General features: G+C 41.1%; 1 protein-coding gene and 1 long non-coding RNA gene across 11 annotated transcripts in view; one reads left to right on the forward strand and one right to left on the reverse strand.

Moving 5' to 3' along the window:
- Nucleotides 1-982, forward strand: part of Aff1 (AF4/FMR2 family member 1) — a 152,144-nt gene extending 151,162 nt beyond the window's left edge. For all 9 annotated transcript variants that reach the window (XM_010606726.1, XM_019204944.2, XM_010606721.1 and 6 more), the window contains one exon: nucleotides 859-982. In XM_010606726.1, the coding sequence (XP_010605028.1) occupies nucleotides 859-980 (122 nt within the window). In that variant the 3' untranslated portion in view covers nucleotides 981-982. The remainder of the gene's footprint in view (nucleotides 1-858) is intronic.
- Nucleotides 983-5,532: 4,550 nt separating this feature from the next.
- LOC117284512 lies at nucleotides 5,533-15,693 on the reverse strand. Of its 2 annotated transcripts, XR_004515623.1 has the most exons (4): nucleotides 15,470-15,693; nucleotides 14,961-15,053; nucleotides 6,004-6,161; nucleotides 5,533-5,613 (listed from the first exon to the last, which is right to left on the reverse strand). It is a non-coding gene; the product is annotated as an uncharacterized LOC117284512 (long non-coding RNA). The 2 variants fall into 2 exon arrangements; XR_004515622.1 differs by lacking the exon at nucleotides 15,470-15,693 and having other exon boundaries at nucleotides 14,961-15,126.
- Between the last annotated feature and the right edge of the window lie 970 nt (nucleotides 15,694-16,663).

Consider the following 16,663-nt stretch of genomic DNA (forward strand, 5'->3'; position numbering starts at 1 on the left):
GCATGCTGTTTGCTCTCATCTCCATTCTGCTCAGAATCCAGTCGCAGTTCTTTCTTGAGCTCTGTCTGGCACAGGGTTGGGTTCCTGTAGTTAGGTCCACAAAACCAAATTAGAAGCAGCTTTAGCACCTTGCCTTCCTAAGTCCTGTATCATACTCTCTGAGTGAAATGCTAGCAAAAGGACACAGAAAGCGAAGGTGGAGGTTCGCTGGCTGTTCCTAGGCTCGGCGTATTTGCAATAGGAAGTAGCATAATCCCAAGGCTGAGTTTGTTTGCTTGCAGCATATGTTAAGGAAGATACAGTTAGCTGCAAATGCAAAAGATGGCCTGTTAAACATTCTTGCAAAGAAAGCCCTTGGGGACACCCATGATTTAAGAACAGCAGAGCATGCAGTCAGGAGAACTGTTTAAGTCCCCACTAAGTAAATGCTTACATATGTGGTTGCCAGATTAAGGCCATTACATTTTTCTTTTTGGCTGTGGGAAGGATGCAGCTAGCTGGCTGTAGCCTCTACACTTCCCCACGGCCTCTTAGAGCTTTATCTTTTCTGAGCAAACTTATAATGTTATAATGCTTATAACATGGTGGGTTTTCTTGCGTTCGTTGGTCATCCACCCATTCATCCATGTCTGTAAAGTGCCAGGGACTGCTGGGCAGATTTTATGGATTCTACTCTGCAGCAAGCCTGGTCCCTGCCCTTTATAGGTGTCTAGCCTAGTGGAGGGAGGGGAGAATTAGCAAGCAGTCCATGAAAAGCAGAATGTTGGGAACATAGCTTCTGGAAACTTGACTTTTTCTGCTTTCGTTTTAATTTTTATGTTCATGTGTATTTACTTGGTTGGTTGGTTTGTTTTGCAGAATTCTTTGCTCAGCTCAGCACAAAAACATGCACCTTAGCCCTCAACAGCAGTTTGGCGGACCTGGTGCACTATGCAAGACAGGGTTTTCAGCGGCTAAAACAAGCAACCAGAACACCTTAACAGATGCCCAAGTTGACTCAGTGTCTTGGGAACCATTTTTGCACATTGGAAACCTTGGAACCAGTCTGGACTTTTGTCCCAAAAGGAGCTTTGTGAGATGATCCGTAAGCTGGTCCACTTACTCTTATGAGCTGTGTAACCATCAGTTGGACGCTGTGGCTATGCAGAAGCAGGGATGGGGTCAGCCTAGAGATGATCCTGCTTTTCTCTGGAGGACACAAGTGCAGTGTTGCCTTCCAGGCATGAGAATGGTCTGGGATCATTTCCCTGGGTTTTTTTGATTTGTTTTGTTCTGAACCAGTGGGATACACCTCTGAAAACAAATCCTTCTCATCTCAGTAGTCATACTAGGCCAACCCCAGAAGGAAATTTTTTTAAACAATGATTTTTGGTGAAAGGTCTTGTGGTTGATTTCTTTTTTTTAAGTTTTAGGGAGGATTTGTTTAGTAGAATTTAATGGCCATCTGAAAACGTGAATTGTGAAGGATTCGACTGTACCCCTTTCTGTCAGTAGCTCCAATGACACCAAGTATTGTCCTAATTTATAAAATCAAAGGAAACCCCATTGCCTAATGGACTGCACCCTCCCCCAAGCTTGGAGTTCTCCGACTGTGCTGGAAGCCAGCTCCAGATTCTAGTCATCAGAGGGACCTGGTGTCACTGTCCGTTCCCTGCTTCTGGGAAAGGAAGTTGGTGATAAGGCAGTCACCCTGGACTATCTTCTGAATTTCTTGTCTTAGGGAAGGGAATCAAGCTTTATACCTGACCAGATGGCTAAAGTGCTTTTTAATTTTTGTTTAAGCAGCACTGGAATCCAAGGTGCTGGTTGGTGGTCTGCAGCTATGTGGTAACTTGTGTGTGAGCAACTCTTGAGTTTTGTCAGTGAACAAAGAAAAATGAAATCTACTTCTTAGAGAGGCTATATTTTTCTGCTACAAATTATTTTATATTTATAGCAAAACTAAACTTTCTGAGCCTTTGATTGACTATAGGAAGTTAAGTCCCTGGGAGGAGACGGAGATTTGGAGGACTGATTACAGAAATCGTCACCACATGCCTTCTGTCCAGTGTGCTCAATCACTCAGATCTGGCGAGGTTGAAAAGGAACTGTGGCCTCCCCCTGAGCTCTTGCCACGCCATCTGCACTCAACCAGTTCCTTCAGAATGACTAAAAGGAAAGGACACATTCAGGATTTCCACACGTCTGTCACACAGGTTCTCATCCATGGAGACTTTGAAGGAAGGTTCATGTTGGAAATACTCTTCTGAGTGCAGTGTTGTTTTAAAAGCTGACTTTTTTTAACCCCATTTAGAAAGTAGAATTTGCACATGTATTACACTTGAGGAGTGTTAACTCTACCATTAATTGGTTAATTTACTACTCCCCCTTCAACCCTATCCATGCTCCACGTATTTCTTTCCAAGCATGTTTCATAGTTTGGTATTTATTACTTGTGAAGAATGAAGATGTCTCCAGTGCCTGTGGTGAATGTTAGAAGTCTCTTCGTTGTACGGTGCCTCTGTAAAGGGCCAGGTAGTAGATGGGAGCGATGCTTGTTTCTCTTCCACACAGCTGTCCACGAGGCCTTGTCTGTTAGCCTCACTTCTGCCTGTTCTCTCACCCTGGTTGGGTTAAAGCCATAGATGTCTGAGCAAAGACCTTGATGTGCAATCCTGACAAAGCAACTTCATGGTTGCCATAATGCAAACTCATGGTCTTTTTAAACTCCTAGTTTAAAAAACCTTGTGACAGTAATTGCTCAGCAGGTTGTGTGTGTGGTGTTGTGTGTGAGTCTTGTGTGGCCTGTGCAGTGTAGTTGCCACTTGTCCTTGCTCCGTTGGCTGTTCCCTCACTGCTGGGGGTGTCCCTCATTGAGCAAGCTGCCTGTCACGTGTACAAGTTGATTCTCTGCAGAGTATGTGTCCTCCCTGCGAGCCGCCCCGCTCCCTTGACCAGAGATATTTCTCAGCAATTCTCAAAGATCAGATGGCTTTTCCTATGCCCTTATTCTTTGTAGGATTTTTCCCCCCTAAACCATTACATTTTATCTCTCCCTTGAAAAACTAACAAATTTGGACAAATCAATTTGCACTCTTAAGTCACTGCATATTTCTGATTCTGACTACAATTGTACTAAAAGGGCGGGGCTGGGCACCCTTCATGTCCACTGGTGGTTTTGCTGTTACAGTTGTGTATAGAAATTTGTATAGAAAGATTTTTTAAACCATTTACACTTTTTCACTGCATGCTTACAATTCCCAGTGGCAGAATTTATATTGAGGTAGAACATTTGAGAGAACTGCATTATAAAATTCTCTGAACATGTGATGTCATCGTAACAGCAATGGTACTCACTTCACACTGAGGTCAAGAAAAGCATCTTAGGAGCAAGCCTAGGTCCAGGGGTCTAGCTCAGCGGTGCTGCACCTGCTTCGCAAGCGCAACGTCCTGAGTTGGATCCCAGGCACCACACCCTACCTCCAAAGTCTTGCGTTTGCCATGACAGGGTGTGTGCACGTGTACACAGCAGAAAATGGAAGAACACTTTTACTTTAAAAAGTGTCAAATGATTCTGTCCTGGAGATAATTAAAATGTGAATCTACGAACTTAGAAGCTCTGCTAAATAACAAAATACACTATTGAAATATACCAAATTATACTTGGTTAAGAGTGTGAAAATACAGGCCACCTTGTAACAAGGTGAAGAATCGAGGGGCCAGCAAGCAGTTATCAAGAGTTTATTACAATAGGGTAATTGGACCGTCTTATGTTATGACTGAATCACGGTATTGAACTGGAGAAGCATTTTTTTTTTAAACCAAAGGGCCTTCATTTTATAGATGTTTTGGCCAAAATGTGTAGCCGTTTTCCCCAACAAATAGGACCACGTTTACCTCTATTTTTCTGTGTCCTTTAATTCCAGATCTCAGGATGTTCAGAAGCTTAACAAAAGCTGTTCCCTTTCTGACTGAAACCTTGCCTTAACAGGTCTTACATATTATTGGCAGGATCAGCTTACTCTTGTGTTCTGTCACAACTTAAAAGCGAAAAGGAAACCACTGTGTCCTCCAAGCTGTTATCTCTGCTATAGAAGAGAATAAGAGCTGAGTCCATTAGAGTGCATGTTGTGCCTTTGTTGACCAAACCTAAGTTTGAAACAATGTCTGTTTATCCACAGCTTCAAGGGATGTTACGGAGGTCTTACATCTTTTACCCTTCTGCTTTATAAAGTTTGACCTGTGCATCTTAAGGTAGTTGGGCTTTTTAAAAATGTATTTCAAAAGTTTCCATGTCTCCTACCAGATTTTTCTTAATGATTTATAACCCCCAGTACAACAAAGTGTTTGAAAAACTATCTGTTACACCTTTTACCACGAATAACCAGTATTTTAAGTTTTGCAGGAATTCTTAAGTTGTCTTTGAATACCCAAGGATAGGTCTCTGGCTGGTGGGGAGGTGCAGTGCAGCTGTGGGACAGTGCTGGGTCACAGGCAGTGATACTTCTTTTCCCCGTGTTTCTAGTGTCTCCTGTCTTTTCTGGTTGATTCCATTTGGAAATAATGGCTGTAAGGTATTTCCCTGTGCCTTTACTTTGCGTTCTTTTGTTGTGGGGAGGTGGAATGGCAGGGCAGCATGGTGTTGGGGATTGCCCTCTCAGCATGGCAAGTGGTGGTTACACCCCATGTCCTCAGATGTGCAGCTGTGCTGGTTTCTTGGTGACTGAAAATGCACATCTCAGTCATTGTGAGCACTGGGCATTTCTTTAGTTCTTAATTATGATACATTGATGAGCACCATCCACCACTTTTCTTTATGTGGCTGTACATTTTTTGCTGAATCGCACTAAATTCTGTTCCCCTGTGCATTGAACACACCAGGTACTGCGTGCAGTAGAGCAGGGCCCACACCTCTGTACTCAGAGGGCGCATCAGAGGACAGGATGGAAACTCTACAGCTCCTAGGGAGCCTGTACATCACTCAGCTGGCCCGGGAGGACAAGGCAGGCCACTGGCAGATGGCAGGCTGGCCAGACAGTGGCTGAGCTGGCCCAACGGGGGCGACTTGCAACTTGCTTGGTGTACAGTAGATGTTCATGCAGTGCTCCAGGCAGGCAGTGCTCCGTTTGCCTGTATTCAGGCCATGCCGTATTGTTGAGGAGACTGCACACCCTTCCCTCAGAAGCCAGATGGACACTGTTGGCCGTGGAGTGTGTGTGCATGTGTGTATGCCTGTGGCCCAAATCTTCTCTCTTCTGAATGTGATCATGTTTTCGATGATACCTGCGCAGGGTTGCCTTTTTATTTATTATTATATATTATATATTTTTTGCTGTCTTATACTTTAGAGGAAAGTCAAATCTTGGTATTATTGAAATTGTTTTTACAAAGGAGTGAATTGTCCAGTTGATAAATGAGAATCACTAGGTCGTCTTTAATGAGCTTTCTTTAATGAGTATGGAACAATGTGCCGGCTGTTGTCACAGTGATTTTGTACAGAGGCTGAGGAGGCAGCGGTGCTCTCAGTGGGAAGATGTGCAACGTGAGTAAGGCGATGCTGTGTATTTACCTCCTTCAGCAACAGAGCTGTGACTTGGGGCTTTTGTGGGTACAGCTTAGCTGCCTTGTATAGTCCTTTAAAAGAGACGTATGTGGTCTGTGAGAGAATTAATTTTTTTTTTTTTTTTAGAAAAAAATTTGCAAAAGATCTTTCCAAAGATAATGTGCCACAGATCTTTTGTTCTCTGTAACGAGGATTAAATGCTGTTTTTTAAAATGTAATTGATTTATTCATCTTCAAATTCTTTTCACAAGAGAATCAAGCTGTTACAATAAAATTAATAAAAATTTACAGAAACCACTGGGGTGAAATCCATGCTTTTATTCATTGCCTGAATAAATTCTTTGATTGCTGTGTGAAATTGCTGCCGACAGTTTACGAGTTTCATGTAGAACAATGTACTGTCGTTCACAAGTGTATTTGTTGCTGAAATGGGGAAAGAAATGTGGTCAGGAAGAGCTCACCTTTCCGCTTGGTTTCCCAAGGTCATAACCACACACAAGTTCATCTAAGATCAGTGGTGCTTAGCCTCAAGTGAACCGAGCGCGTCCAGGATCAAGGTCACGTGTTTTGAGTGTGTTGGGTAGAAGGTGGCGGTGCTGCAAGAAGAAATCTTGTCATCCTTAAAGAAAGAATACGTCATTAGCTTCATGAAATCGGAAAAGACCTAAGCCCTGAAATGTGACTTCCCAAGGGTGGATCTTGGCTCCTGAGTCTCCCCTTTGTACCCACGTTGATATGGTGGTCTGCCTGGTAAGATTGCGGGGCTCACAACAGATGATGGGGGGTGCTCGCCACAGTGCCTCAGAAACTGCGGGCTGATTTTATTCTCTCCCTGACTGCACCAATATCTCAGTCTCTGCTTGAGCAGTGTTAACTCCCTTCCCATCTGGTCTGTATCCACAGGTTGGTACTAACTGGACAGGGCATACGGTGTGTGGGAAAGGAGTTTGTTCCCATTGAAAGAAAGCACAGGGAAGAACCCTCACTGTAACAGGCTTTCAAAGGTGGGTCATCAGCTCCCCTTTGCGTCTTGTTTGAAACTTAGGTCAGTAGTTATCCAGGTTGTACCATTTTACCAGCCTCCTTGTTGGATGCTCAGATTGTTTATGTTTTTCCCCCAGGTACTGGGGATCTAGCACTTTGGCAGTAAGGCATGGTGCCACTGAGCTACATCTCTGGCCCCTGCTGAGATTGTTTCTAATCTGTGGATATTATGAAGCTAGGAAGAATGTTTCCACAACAATCCCTGAAAAAATACTGGGGCAAATTTCAAACTATTCATTTCTAGAAGTGGTTTTAAGATGAAAAGATGCAATTTCTACATACTTGTTTTGTTTTTTGAGACATGGTCTTGATAATGTAATCCAGGCTGACCTCAAATTCACTATGTAACCCTCCCAGGCTGGCCTCAAACTCAAGGTGATCCTCCTGCCTCAGCCTCATGAGTGCTGGGATTACAAGCATGCGCCACCATGCCCAGCTCTTCATACTTTATTCTGGAAAATTTAAAACAAAATCTGAATAAATAGCAGTGATAAAAATTGTGGTGTTTAAATAATTTTACAATAAAAAAACATTGCCAGGAATCCCCTTCAGCATTCCCTGGCTTCTAACATCCTATTGTTGCCACTTCAAGACAGTTCTGGAAGTCGTCTGTGTCTCACATGTCGTCATCCCCAGCGCATGGGCTCTATGACCATTAGTCTACATGCAGTCCCAGAGCCCATCACTGGAGATGGGGGGAGTTATCTCTCCCTAAATCGTAAGGGATGAGTTCACCATGAGGGAAGCTCTGTTAATGCAGAAACAAGCTTAACAGTAAAAAGGAACAGGTGAACCACATGAGGGAGGGAAGCTTTTTCTTTTGGATTTATATATTCAGATGTGCATCTTTTATTAGATTATTTCCTATTAACTTTTGCTTTTCAGTTTTTATGATGGTATTTGAGTTTGTTAAGTAGACTTTGTCTACCATGTCCTTGGGGTTTCTGCTTTCAGTCTTGATGAGGTAACTGCAATTTCCCAGCCCAGTGTCAGGCAGATTTTCTGCCACCAAATACTGGCAGCAGCTTTGTGTGCTAAGTGGTGTCTCCTCTGGCTCCTCAGTTTTATATTAGCAAGAATTTAGGCACTTTTAGAGACTGCTTCACTTGCCTAGGCCTTTATTCACTCCTTGTCAAGGTTGCTGGGAATGTATATTGTCACCATCTGTGGTACCGTTTAGAAAATTACCTATGGAGCTGGGGATATAGCTCAATGGTGCCATGCCTGAAGGTCCAGAGTTCAATCTCCGGTACTGAAAATGGGGGGGGGGGAATCTATGAAGTCCACAGACTCCTCAAAACCTTTGCCAGCAACTCAGAAAGCTTCATGGATCTTTACCAAAATATAATCGGAGTTTCATCTGCTGTTACTGTGGTTGTGATTAGGTAATTGTACTGTCTGGTCTGTCCTGTCTTACTAACAGGACTCTCAGCATTTGTGGTTTCCCAGTAGACCACACTCAGCTGAAAGTAAGACTTAAGTGAGACGCCAAGGCTTAGATAATAGAAGCCTTTACCCTTCTAACAGACTGCAGGGCGGGACTTGAAATACTTACCAAACAGACTTATTTTAGCTTTCAAAGACCACGTTCCTACTCTATAAAAGTTCTTTAAATCACTCTTCTCTGATATGGGCCCAATCCTAGTATATCCTTTACAAAACTATTTCATATGTATGGGAAAGAAACGATTTTAGTTCTAATACCTTCACCACTAAGTATGCCTGTAAATTATCTTCAGTCAACAGTGTGAGAAACCAAGACCAGGTGCATGTACACATATTTTTCTACACGTACTCACGCTGGTGAAGGTGGAAAATCAAATATGCTCAACTGAATGGATTACAAAAAATGCCTTTAGTTGCTTTCCTACTTCTCCATCTTTGAACTGTAAAGAAACTGCAGCAATGTCTTGGGACCCTGGACTACAACTAAGGTCTTCACAAGAAATTTAAGTTTCCCACAGTGATGCTATACAGAAGGAATCTGGTGCATGCATCTTTGCTTCTCTTTTATAGGATAAATCCCTGGAAAAGCAACATCTGCCTCAAAGTGTAAGCCACGTTTTACAATTTTGATGTTGGCAAACTTTCCTTCTGTGTACGAACTTGCATTCTTCTTAGCTGTGGGCACAATGTTAAAAGCAATCTTACACTATTTCAATTTGCATTTTTCTAATGACGAAGCTGACCATTTAGTTACTGATGCATTGTTGGCACTTTGCATTTGCGTGTTAATAAACCCAGTGCCTCATGCATGTCAGACAAACACTATAACACTAAGCTACAGGTTAGCCCCTGGCCACTTATTTCTGATTCTACAGATGCCCGTTCCTGTACTTAGTTCATTTTCTATGACTATCTTTCCTAACGTGAATATGAAGACGCCTGGATCAAGCTGATTGGCTGCCATCCACTCTGGTTCTTCCTGTGTTAGCTGTTTACTGTACCTCAAAGACATCTTCATGGTGCTTCCAAGAGTTTCCATCTACCTACCTACCTTCCCAAAATACTGTGGGAAACAGTAATCATGCCCTAAGTCAGACATTTGTTTCCGTCACTGACCCAGGGTCCTGACCAGAAAGCGCCATTAATCTTTAAAATGTGTTTGTTACTTGACCAACCAAACAAATGATATTCAGATAAAATGGGACCAGTTCAATACTGGCAATGTTGAAACCCAATGGGTGTAAATGAATTTCACTATTGTTCTCTCTGTACTCCACAGAGCTAAGTCGAAAATCCATTGCCAAATGTCACTCCTAAGCTTTACTTTAATCCTATTAACCACTTTTTGCTTATTTTGAATGGAAGTAAAAAGCAAGGAAGACTGCTTTCTTGTCCGATATTTACTCACATCCACTGAACTTTGAGTGTTGCCTTTGTGTACAGACGTGCTTCAGAACATGTGTGGGCATAAATGATAGGTCAGGGTGTCCAGTGTCTAGATGGCTGTGACTTCTCTAACCAGGTACCAAGCTAACTTCAGATTGGGTGTTTGCTCGTGCAAGTAGCTGCTGTGTTTGCTTCCCGACACTCTTCTCCTAACGTGGGTGTCACTATTCAAAAGCTAACAGGCTGTGGGCTATTTTCAGCTGGACGGCCTGGCCTAAGCTGATTTATCTGTTAGGACAGCCCTCCTCCTGTGCCTCTGTATTTGCTGTTAGCACATTCCTAACCTAGAGTATAAATGTAAATAGGGAAGGAGTAAGGATTATGTTCTCTCCGGTTTACATTATTAGAGCCATCTTTCTAGTGATTTATAAGAGGATGAAATTTCAGCCCAAGACAAGCCATTTATTCAGTTTTTGATATAACAATTAGGCACAGGCTGTTGTACCACAGAAACTACACAGCCTGATACATTTCATTAGTACGTATTTGTAGCCTATACAGATCACATTCATCACTGGGAGTGGTACATGTACGTAACACGTCCTCATTTTTTGTTGTTTGATCCTTCACCTCACCTCCCTCATGGTTCCCTCCATCTCTTCTTGGTCCCCTGCCCTTTTGCAGATCTCACTACTTCCTATTAGCTTTTATTCCATGCACGCGCTCTGGTGCTCTCTCGTGCTCTCCCTCTCTCTCTCTCTCTATATATATATGTATATATATGAAACCATGTAATATTTAAGCTTGTGTGTTTGGTTATTTTACTTAACATTACAGTCTCAAGATCCATTTTCCTACAACTTGATGGCAGAATTGTGGTCCACTGTGTGTAAATGCCACGTTTTCTTTATCCATTCATCTGTTGATGGACATACAGATGGAAAGACTTAGCTGCTGTGAATTTGTGCTGCTGTGAACCTAACTGCATGTATCAGTGTAATATGTCTTTAACTCTTTTGGGAAGATACTAGTAGTGGAATTTCGTTTTAGTTGTTGGAGGAATCATACTGATTGCCACAGGGCTTGTACTAGTTTACATTCCTACTGACAATGAAGAAGGGTTCCTTTTCCTCTGCAGCCTCACCAGCGTTTGTTATTTGATTTCTTGATGATGGCCATCCTTTCTTGAATAAGATGGAATCTGTGTTGTTTTAATTTGCATTTCTTCAGTGGTCTGAGATTTTTTTCATGTATTTATTGGCCATCTGTATTTCTTCTGAGAAGTGTTCATTCATTTCAGTTGCCCACTTTTTGACTATGTCTTTCCTTTTGGTGGGGGTCCTAATAGCTGGCAGAGTGTTTTTTTGTTTTTTTTTTGGCATTGTTAGGTCGTCACTCTTGTTTCCTTTGCTGTACAGAAGCTTTGTAATTTGACATGATCCCACTTACTGACTTTTGGTGTTATGTTTTATACAACTGGGGATCTGTTCAAAAAATCCTTGCCTAAGTCTATGTCTTCAAGAGTTTTACCCATTTTATTTTCTCAATTTTAATATTTAAGTCTTGGAGGCCGAGTGTAGTGGTACACAGCTGTAATCCCAGCACTTGGGGGTGCTGAGGCAAGTTTGAGCCCAGTGTGAGCTATAAGCTGCATAGAGAATTTGAGGCCAGCCTGAACTACAGAGCAAGACCCTGTTGCAAAAAAAAATAATTGTTTAAATCTTTGATCCATTTTGATTTAGTACATGGTGAGAGAGATGATCTAGATTCAATCTTTTGTATATAGACAGCTTCTTTAACAAACAGTGCTGGGAAAACTAGCTATCGTAACCTTTTTTTGGTGCCTTTGTCAAAGATCAGGCAGCCGGATGTGCTTGGATTGTTTCTGTGTCGTCTTCTGTCTCACTGATCCACGTCTCCCCATCCCAGCAATACCATGCTGTTTTTATCCCTGCAGCTTTGTAGTACAACTGAAAGTTCAGAATTATGATTCTTCCTGCCTTGCTCTTGTTCTCCAGAATTACTTTTGCTATCCTAGGTCTCATCTGTTTCCATACAAACTGTAGGATTCTCTAGTTTGTGAAGAATGCTACTGGTATTTTGGTTGAGACTTAGTTAAATCTGTGTATAGCCATTTTGGTTACATTAGTCTGCCTACCAGGCATAAAAGAAGGCCTTTTCTGATACCGTTTGATCTCTATTTTCAGAGTAACACAGCTTTCATTGTGGTAGTCTTTCACTCACTCGGTTAAACAGGTATTTTTTTCTTGATGCTGTGAATGGAATTGTTTCCCTAATTCTTGTGAGTTTATTATTGGTGTGCAGGAACAATACTGACTGTTGTGTTGACTTTTATCCTGCTAAGCTACTGGATTTGGTTATTCTAAGTGCCTTTTGGTGGAATGTGTGGGTCTTCTATGTAGAGGAGCATGTCATCTGTAAATGATAATTTGACATCTCCCATATATATATATATATATTCCTTTTTATATATATTACATATATAAAATATATATATATATATATATATATCTCCCTTTTCTTTCCTTTGCCTCATTGTTCTGTTATTAGAATTATACTGAACAGAAAGCATACATCTTTTGCATGTTCCTGATTTTAGAAAGCTTTCAATTTGTCCCCGTTTAATATTTTGGTCATTGGTCTGTCATAGATGTTTTCTATCACATTTAGGTAAGATCCTTCTCCATTGTTTTCAGTTTTTATCTTAAGTGGATGGACTTTGTCAAAGGCTTTTTCAGTGTCAATTGATATGATCATGTGATTTATCAATGTTCAGGTAGTTCCCTCTTTTGGATGGATCCTTTTCTGCTTTTGGAGTCATAACGATGCTAACTTTCAGCAAAGTACTTTCTAAAGTACTTTCCCTTTCATTAAGTATTGGTGTTAGGTCTTCCTTGAAGTTCTTGTAGAATTCAGCATTAATCCATCAGGACCTAGGCTTTTCTTAGCTGGTAGGTTTTTTTTTCTTCTTCCATTACCTGGGATCAAACTGGAGACCTTGCGTTTGCAAGTGTTGCAGGCGGTGGAACCAGCTGGTAGTTTTTTGTTGTTACTACCTTTTCATTCTCGTCCCCTGAAATGATTCAAGGATTGATTCATTCCTTTTCTCTAACAGCTGTTAAGATTTTGTCCCATGTTGGACTTCTAGAATTTTGACTCTGATATGACATGGAGATTCTTTTGATCATGGCTATTTAAGGTTTTATGTGCTTTATTACTTTTCTGTATGTTTTAACTGTTTACCGGTATTTTGGAAAGTTTTCTATTGTTTCTGTAAACAGGTTTTAGTGCCATTTTGCTGTCTTCTGATTTTTCACTAATTCCAATGAATCTTAGTCTTGTGTTTAGCATTTAGCAGCTGCTGAATCCATTTTTCATGGGTTTTTTTTATTTTTAGTACTGGGAATCGAACTCGGGACCTTGTACTTGTGAGGCAGGCATGGTGCCACTGAGCTAAATCCCCAGCACTCATGTTCTGTTGTTTTTAAAGTCTCTGAGTAATTAATCTTTGAAAGATCCTTATCTTCTAATTCTGCTATTTTGTCCTCATATTACTTTTGCTGTGCATACTTTCAGTTTTCTAGATTTGTGTTTAGAATCTTTTCATGGACTTTATTTTCTAAACTGGTCCTTCATGTTTTGTATCATTTTTATTAGCTCAGCTTTTTGTTCAGTGTCTTACTCTAAGCTCTGTATTATTGCCTCCGTTATCTTGTATTTTCTGTGAGCCCACCAAGCATGTCACTGATCTGTTTTAAAATCTCCTGTTATCCTTTCAAATAACTCGGCTGTGTGGCTTTTGCTTTCCTCCAGTGGTTCACTGGTTGGCTTTGGGGGAGTTGGGAAGCATTTTGTTGCCTTGTCTTCTCATGGTTTTTGCTTGTTTTGTGCTTAGGTATGCAACTGGTTATAGTGGAAAGGTGTTGTTAGTATGGAAATACTTTATTCTGCTTTTCAGTGAGGCACTCAAAGGCATGGCTACCTATATTCCTTTGTTTCTGTCCCAAGATCCAATCACCCCTGTTAATATGGGAAGCAGGGAAGATAGGATAAATGGGCCCTGCATCCAATTCCCTGTCTGGATTGGAGAGGCTGAATTTTGCTACCATTCATCATTCATTTTCTTTTTCTGGAAATGTGGATTTTACCAGCTGTTTTAATGCCAGCTGTAGTCAGTATTCTGTTAACTTTTAACTATTCTGGATCACGCCAATTAATTAGTAAAACAGGTTCATAAAAGTGGATTGTGAATAGACATTCAAGGATTAAGGGGAGCTTGAAAAGGGATCCCTGAGGTTCCAAAGTGACTCAAAACTCGTCTGAGGACCAGCATGGTTGGCATTTTCCAACCTGATGCTGCTCTGCACGCTACTCTCTAGATTTTTGTACCCAACAGCCTCAGTGAAGACCCTAAGCTTTACATAAGGACAATCAGGAAATGGTTACTAAAACAGGCAACACGAGAAATTTCCCCAGCATTCTCTAAGGTTTCAAGTAGAGGAAAAGAATACCATAGCTCTGAAGCTGGTGACAATATCTTGGTCCCTGCACGACCAAGTGTCCAAGTGAAACTACCAACCTGAAACCAAAATGAAAAGCGTGACACTACATAAGCATCCTGAACTTTCTGCAATTAACTTGAATACATGAACAAAAGGGGGAAAGAAATGAAATACGTCCAAGGTCTATAAAATGAAAATATTAGTAAAGCAACTATTTCCTTCTTAAATGGAGCATGTTAAAGTCTAATGAAATTACAAAATTCACTTTAAAAGACTACTATTAAAATAATTGCTGGGGCACTCTACCTTTTGTCATGATGGTTCAAACAAATTTACAATAATTCTTTTAAATTACCTTTGGAACTAAATGAGCAAGCATACATTCTTACTTTATGATCATTTTTCTGGGAAGTTAAACAATACTCTTCATATGAGTAACTCATCAACCTGCCTCCAAACCTGACTGAGAATCCCTAGCGGTGTGGGTGCAGTGGTCTGCTGCTGTAGTCGCAGCTACCTACGAGGCTGAGACCGAAGGATCCCTTAAACTGAGGAGATCAAGGTCAAGGCCAGCACAGACAAAATAGCGGGTTCTGTCTTTTAATAAAGTTCCTCCCAAGCATGATACGCCTGTAAACCTTGCTACTCAGGTGCCTAAGATTGGAGGATCGCAAGTTCATGGCCAGCCTGGTCAATTTAGAGACCCTGTCTCAAACCAAAAGAAAGGCTAGGGATGTAGCTCAGTGGTAGAGCACCCCTAGATTCCATCTCCAGTACAGGGGGCAGGGCCAGTCCCTATTTAATAATTCCAGTGTTTACCTATATTACTGTTTTATTGCATAAAAATTTAAAGATTCTAATACCTAGCCAGTGCTTAACCCTGAAGCTGAATAAACTTCCCATCCCAATCTTTATAGTCTTTTATCCACTGCAAATGATAAGTGGACTGGGCTGTATCAGTAAGTGGAATCACTGTGCCACAGTATCACACCAGTGGATGACACGGTCTCTCTCCTTACCTCCACTTGACTAAAGCAGTAAACACAGGCAGGCCCATCGTGAGGCACTCTGCTCCAGTCTTCTGTGTGTGCATGTGCACATGTCTGTCACATCTGTAGGTGATTTTATAGATGTATGCCAGGACAGTAAAATGCTCTGTTAGGTATTTGGAAATCTGTGACATAAAAGCCTAGAGAAAATTCATGTGCATAATTTCTTTCCACTTTCTAAAAAATAAGTGATATCATCTGTCATTTCTTTTAAAGCAAAAACTTGTAAAGTTTTACATTACAAGTTTGGATCTTCTTCCACCTAATTTCCTGAAGCCAATCTTTACTTACCAGTGCACATTCCATAAGTAAATGAAATCCTCCACAGGCTCCTTCCTTTGCTCAAATTCACTGCTTTTTTTTTTTTTTTTACATGCACAGCATGCTCTTTTCAACAGTGCCCCGGGAGCCCAGGGACAGCTGAGACCCATTCTCCTAAAGTTTTACAATACTCCACAGACATATTTACAAAGTGTTACCTGAAAATACCAAGAAGCTGCAGGACACTTCATTGGTGTGCAGTCTGTTACATTCACTCCACAGTAAAAATTATTTTTTCCTCAGGTTCTGGTTAGAAAGGATGTGGGTTTGAGTCAACAGAGCCACTAGCCTTTTCCTTCCCTTCCTCACAGGCCACAGCCACTCTACAAGTGCAAACCAAAAGACCTCAGTGCATAAGTGGATGGAGTCTGAGCACAGAAACTCAAGTTTTGATTGCAAGGTACTTCCTGGGATTAAGTAAAAGCTACCACAAACCAGCCAGCTCCTGAGGTTAATAGTGGTAATGAAATAAACATTTTCGACTTGGGCTCATGTTGTGCTTGGTGTGCTAACAATGCAAGCAAAACATGAAATGAATGTAAATTTTAACAAGCCAGTCTTGAGCATTAGGCTTCTCATTAGTGCGCCTTTCACAAGTGTAATATGTACAATTGCCCACAAGAGGGCAACCATTTCCCTCAGCAAAAAGATACTGCTTGAAAGTACTGTATATATACAGATTTAACCACATTGACATCTCTCACCAGTAGAATGGATATAATTTTTTAAAAAGACAATGCCAAATGTCAGAATGAAGAGAAACTGGAAAATATTTTGCTGGTGGACATATAATACAATAAAACCACTTTGTATAATAGTTTGGCAGTTTCCTTAAAAAATTAAAACCAAGTTACCATAAAAGCTAGCAATTCCTCTTGCATGAACCAAGATAATTGAAAACATGTTCACATTAAGAATGTTCATGAACACATCACAGAAAGCTACAAAATGGCACCAATTCAAATGACTGTCACTGGCAAAAAACAATGTGGTATGGAATACTCCAAGGGCAAACTTACAGACAGCTGGTCAGTAGTTGCCCAGGACGCAAATGGTCAGAGAGAGGAGGGACTCGCTACACAAGAGCTCATGGAAATTCCAGAGGGAAGGTGAAATGTTCCAAATCTGGATTCTGGTAATGTTGACGTAACTGCAAACTTACTGAATCCCCAACTGCACTGAGGGGGGGGGGGGCTTTATATAAATTATACCTCAGTAAAACTGACCTCAAACCACATTGAATGCATTTGACTACATACTGGGAAATGAGATTAAACAAGTGAAAACAAGAAAGCAAACCAGAGCATGGTGTGTTAAGGATGTAGAACAAACAGCCACTGTGTCATTCAACC

Source organism: Fukomys damarensis, unplaced genomic scaffold, assembly GCF_012274545.1.
Source record: "Fukomys damarensis isolate Sample0158 unplaced genomic scaffold, DMR_v1.0_HiC HiC_scaffold_37, whole genome shotgun sequence".
In the NCBI taxonomy this organism is placed as follows: Eukaryota; Metazoa; Chordata; class Mammalia; order Rodentia; family Bathyergidae; genus Fukomys; species Fukomys damarensis.